Below are 3981 nucleotides of genomic sequence, written 5' to 3'. Positions count from 1 at the left end.
AAAACACCCCTGTGAGCACCTAAATCCCCCCAGGGGCACCCCAAAACACCCCAGTGGGCACCTAAATCCACCCTGGAGCACCCAAAACCCTCTGGGGCACCTAAATCCGCCCTGGAGCACCCCAAAAACCCCTGGGGGCACCCTGAAGCACCCCTGGAGCACCCAAATCTCCCCCTGGGAGGTGCAAAAATGCCTCAGTTTAGGGCAAACCACCCCCATCACCACCCTAAAAACCCCAAAATCCTAGAAATTTCCCCCAAATCCTTGGATTTCCCCCCAAAACCCATGGATCTCCCTCCCAACCGGGCCGGTCGCCGGGTGCCTCCGCCTCTCGCTGCCTCCGTCTCCTCCGCTCATCTCCTTTTTGCCTCTTTTTCTCTCTTTTGCCCCCATTTCTGCGCCGCAGGAGAGCGCGGCTCTCGCCGACAGGCTCATCCAGGTAGTGTCACAAATCGCTGTTTTCCCTCTCTTCCCCTTTTTCCCTTCTTTTTTAACCCCTTTCCCCCCTTTTTAACGCTTTTCCTGCCTTTTTTCCCCTTTTTTCCCCCTCATTTTAACCCTTTCCCCCCCTTTTTCCCCTCCATTCCCCTTTTTTTCCCTCCTTCTTCCCTCTTTTTCCCCTATTTCCCCTCTATTTTCCCCTCTTTCCCCTCTTTTTAACCCATTTTTCCCCTTTTTCCCCCATTTCCCCCTTTTCCCTTTTTCCCCCTCTTTTTCCCTCTGTTTCCTCTCTTTTTAACCCTATTTCCCCTCTTTTCTCTCCTTCCCCCCTCTTTTTTCCCCTTTTCCCCTCTTTTTCCCCCTATTTCCCCTCTTTTTCCCCGATTTCCCCTCTTTTTAACCCTTCTCCCCCTTTTTAACACTTCCCCCCATTTTTCCCTTCCCCCTCTATTTTTCCCCGATTTCCCCTCTTTTTTACCCCATTTCCCCTCTTTTTTACCCTTTTCCCATTTTTCCATCTTTTCCTCTCTTTTAAACCCATTTTCCTTCTCTATTTTCACCCTTTTCCCTCTTTTTAATGCTTTTACACCCCTTTTCCCTCTCTATTTTCCTTTTCCCTCTCTTTTCCCCCTATTTCCCCTCTTTTTCCCCATTTCCTCCTCTTTTTCCCTTTTCCCCTCCTTTTTCCCCTTTCCCCCTCTTTTTAACCCTTTTCCTCCTTTTTCCCCTCTTTTTCCCCTTTTCCCCTCTTTTTCCTGTTTATTTTCCCCTTTTCCCTTTCTTCCCCCTTTTTCCCTCTCTTTAACTCTTTTCCACCCCTTTTCCCTCTCTATTTTCCGCTTTTCCCTTCTTTTTCCCCCTTATTTCCCCCTTTTCCCCTTTTCCCCTCTCTTTAACCCTTTTCCCTCTCTTTGGGGGAAGTTTTGCTGTTTTCCTCGCTTTCCCGGAGGCTCCCGCGCGTCCCCCCCACGTTGGGGTCAGATTTGGGGGGGAAATGGGGGTTTTTGGGGCCCGTTTTGGGGTTCGGCGGCAATGGGGGGATTGACGCAGTGGCATTTGGGGAGGGAGTTTGACCCAAAATTGGGGTCAAAGCTGCGGTCTTGGGGAGTTTGACCCCAAATCTGTGGGGCTGGAGTGGAAGGTGAGTGGCTCCGAGGGGACAAAGTGGCCCTGGAGTCCCCATGGGGCTGGTGTCACCTCTGTGGCCTCGGTGTCACCTCCTTGTCCCCAGTGTCACCTCCATGTCCCCAGTGTCACCCCTCATCTCTGGTGCCATCCCTTTGTCCCCAGCATCACTGATGTCCTCAGTGTCACCTCCTTGTCCCCAGTGTCACCCCTCATCTCTGGTGCCATCCCTTTGTCCCCAGCATCACCAATGTCCCCTGTGTCACCTCCTTGTCCCCGGTGTCACCGATGTCCCCAGCATCACCTCCTTGTCCCTGGTGTCACCTCCTTGTCCCCAGTGTCACCCCTCATCTCTGGTGCCATCCCTTTGTCCCCAGCATCACCAATGTCCCCTGTGTCACCTCCTTGTCCCCGGTGTCACCGATGTCCCCAGCATCACCTCCTTGTCCCTGGTGTCACCTCCTTGTCCCCAGTGTCACCCCTCATCTCTGGTGCCATCCCTTTGTCCCCAGCATCACCAATGTCCCCTGTGTCACCTCCTTGTCCCCGGTGTCACCGATGTCCCCAGCATCACCTCCTTGTCCCCAGTGTCACCTCCATGTCCCCAGTGTCACCTGCTGTGGGACTGGTGTCACCCTCCATGGCTGGTGTCACCCCCTTGTCCCTGGTGTCACCCCTCATCCCTGGTGTCACCCCCTTGTCCTCAACCTCACCCATTGCAGGACTGGCATCACCAATGTCCCCAGTGTCACCCCCTTGTCCCCAATGTCACCACATGTCCCGCCTGTCATGCCATGTCCCCAGCGTCACCTCATGTCCCCAGTCTCATTCCCTTGTCCCCAACCTCACCCACTGCAGGACGGGTGTCACCCTTTGTCTCTGATGTCACCCCTCATCCCTGGTGTCACCCCCTTGTCCCCAGTGTCATCCCCTTGTCCCCAGTGTCACCTCATGTCCCCAGCGTCACCTCCACGTCCCCAGTGCCATTCCCTTGTCCCTACCACCACCCCATGTCCACAGTGTCACCCTCTTGTCCCCGGTGTCATCCCCTTGTCCCCAGTGTCACCACATGTCCCCAGCATCACCTCCTTGTCCCTACCATCACTTCATGGCCCCAGTGTCACCTATGTCCCCAGCATCCCCTCCTTGACCCCAGTGTCACCCTCTTGTCCTCAGTGTCATTCTCTTGTCCCCCGCCTCACCCATTGCAGAACTGGCATCCCCAGTGTCCCCAGTGTCATTCCCTTGTCCCCAGTGTCACCCCCTTGTCCCTACCATCACTTCATGTCCCCAGCATCACCAATGTCCCCACCACCACCTCATGTCACCAGTGTCACCCTCTTGTTCCCAGCATCACCCATTGCAGGACTGGCATCCCCAGTGTCCCCAGTGTCATTCCCTTGTCCCCAGCATCACCTCCATGTCCCCAGTGTCACCCCCTCGTCCCCACCATCACTTCATGTCCCCAGCATCACCGATGTCCCCACCACCACCTCATGTCCCCAGCATCACCCCCTTATCCTTACCATCACTTCATGTCACCAGTGTCACCTCATGTCCCCAGCATCACCTCCATGTCCCCAGTGTCACCCCCTCGTCCCCACCATCACTTCATGTCCCCAGCATCACCGATGTCCCCACCACCACCTCATGTCCCCAGCATCACCCTCTTGCCCCTAGTGTCATTCCCTTGTCCCCAGTGTCACCCTCTTGTCCCCAGCATCACCCATTGCACGACTGGTGTCCCCAGTGTCATTCCCTTGTCCCCAGCATCACCTCCATGTCCCCAGTGTCACCTCCTTGTCCCCACCATCACTTCATGTCCCCAGCGTCACTGATGTCCCCACCACCACCTCATGTTCCCAGCATCACCCTCTTGTCCCCAGTGTCATTCCCTTGTCCCCACCGTCACCCCATGTCCCCAGCATCACCCATTGCAGGACTGGCATCCCCAGTGTCCCCAGTGTCATTCCCTTGTCCCCAGCATCCCCTCCGTGTCCCCAGTGTCCCCCCCTCGTCCCCACCACCACCACCACCACCACCACCCACCCCAGTCCCGGTGCCACATCCCGGTACCGCATCCCGGTGCCACGCGTGCGGCGCGGGTGACGCGTCCCCCGCTGTCCCCAGGGCCAGGTGACGCGGGCGCAGGAGGCGGAGGAGAACTACATCATCAAGAGGGAGCTGGCGGTGGTGAAGCAGCGCTGCACCTCGGCCACCGAGAACCTGCAGCGCGCCCAGAGCACCATCCGCCAGCTGCAGGACCAGCAGGTCGGTGTCCCCAACTGTCCCCAGGCGTCCCCAAATATCCCCAGGCATCCCCGTCGCCCTCACGCATCCCCCTTCCCATTCACGCCCGCGTTTTGGGGTGCCACCGCCGTGGGAATGGGTGCAGTGAGGGGTGTTGTGTCCCTT

At 57.1% G+C, this 3981-nt stretch overlaps 1 protein-coding gene across 1 annotated transcript in view; it reads left to right on the top strand.

Annotated features, from left to right (window-relative positions):
- The window catches only part of LOC104537860 (EVI5-like protein), a gene marked incomplete at both ends in the record, with an annotated part of 9776 nt that overhangs the window by 5573 nt on the left and 222 nt on the right, over positions 1–3981 (top strand). The window contains one exon of the mRNA XM_010180874.1: positions 3697–3885. Within this exon, the coding sequence (XP_010179176.1) occupies positions 3697–3885 (189 nt within the window). The remainder of the gene's footprint in view (positions 1–3696; positions 3886–3981) is intronic.

Source organism: Mesitornis unicolor, unplaced genomic scaffold (genome assembly GCF_000695765.1).
Source record: "Mesitornis unicolor isolate BGI_N332 unplaced genomic scaffold, ASM69576v1 scaffold8523, whole genome shotgun sequence".
In the NCBI taxonomy this organism is placed as follows: Eukaryota; Metazoa; Chordata; class Aves; order Mesitornithiformes; family Mesitornithidae; genus Mesitornis; species Mesitornis unicolor.
Note: the sequence above shows the minus strand (reverse complement) of the source record. Positions and strands in the feature narration are given on the sequence as shown.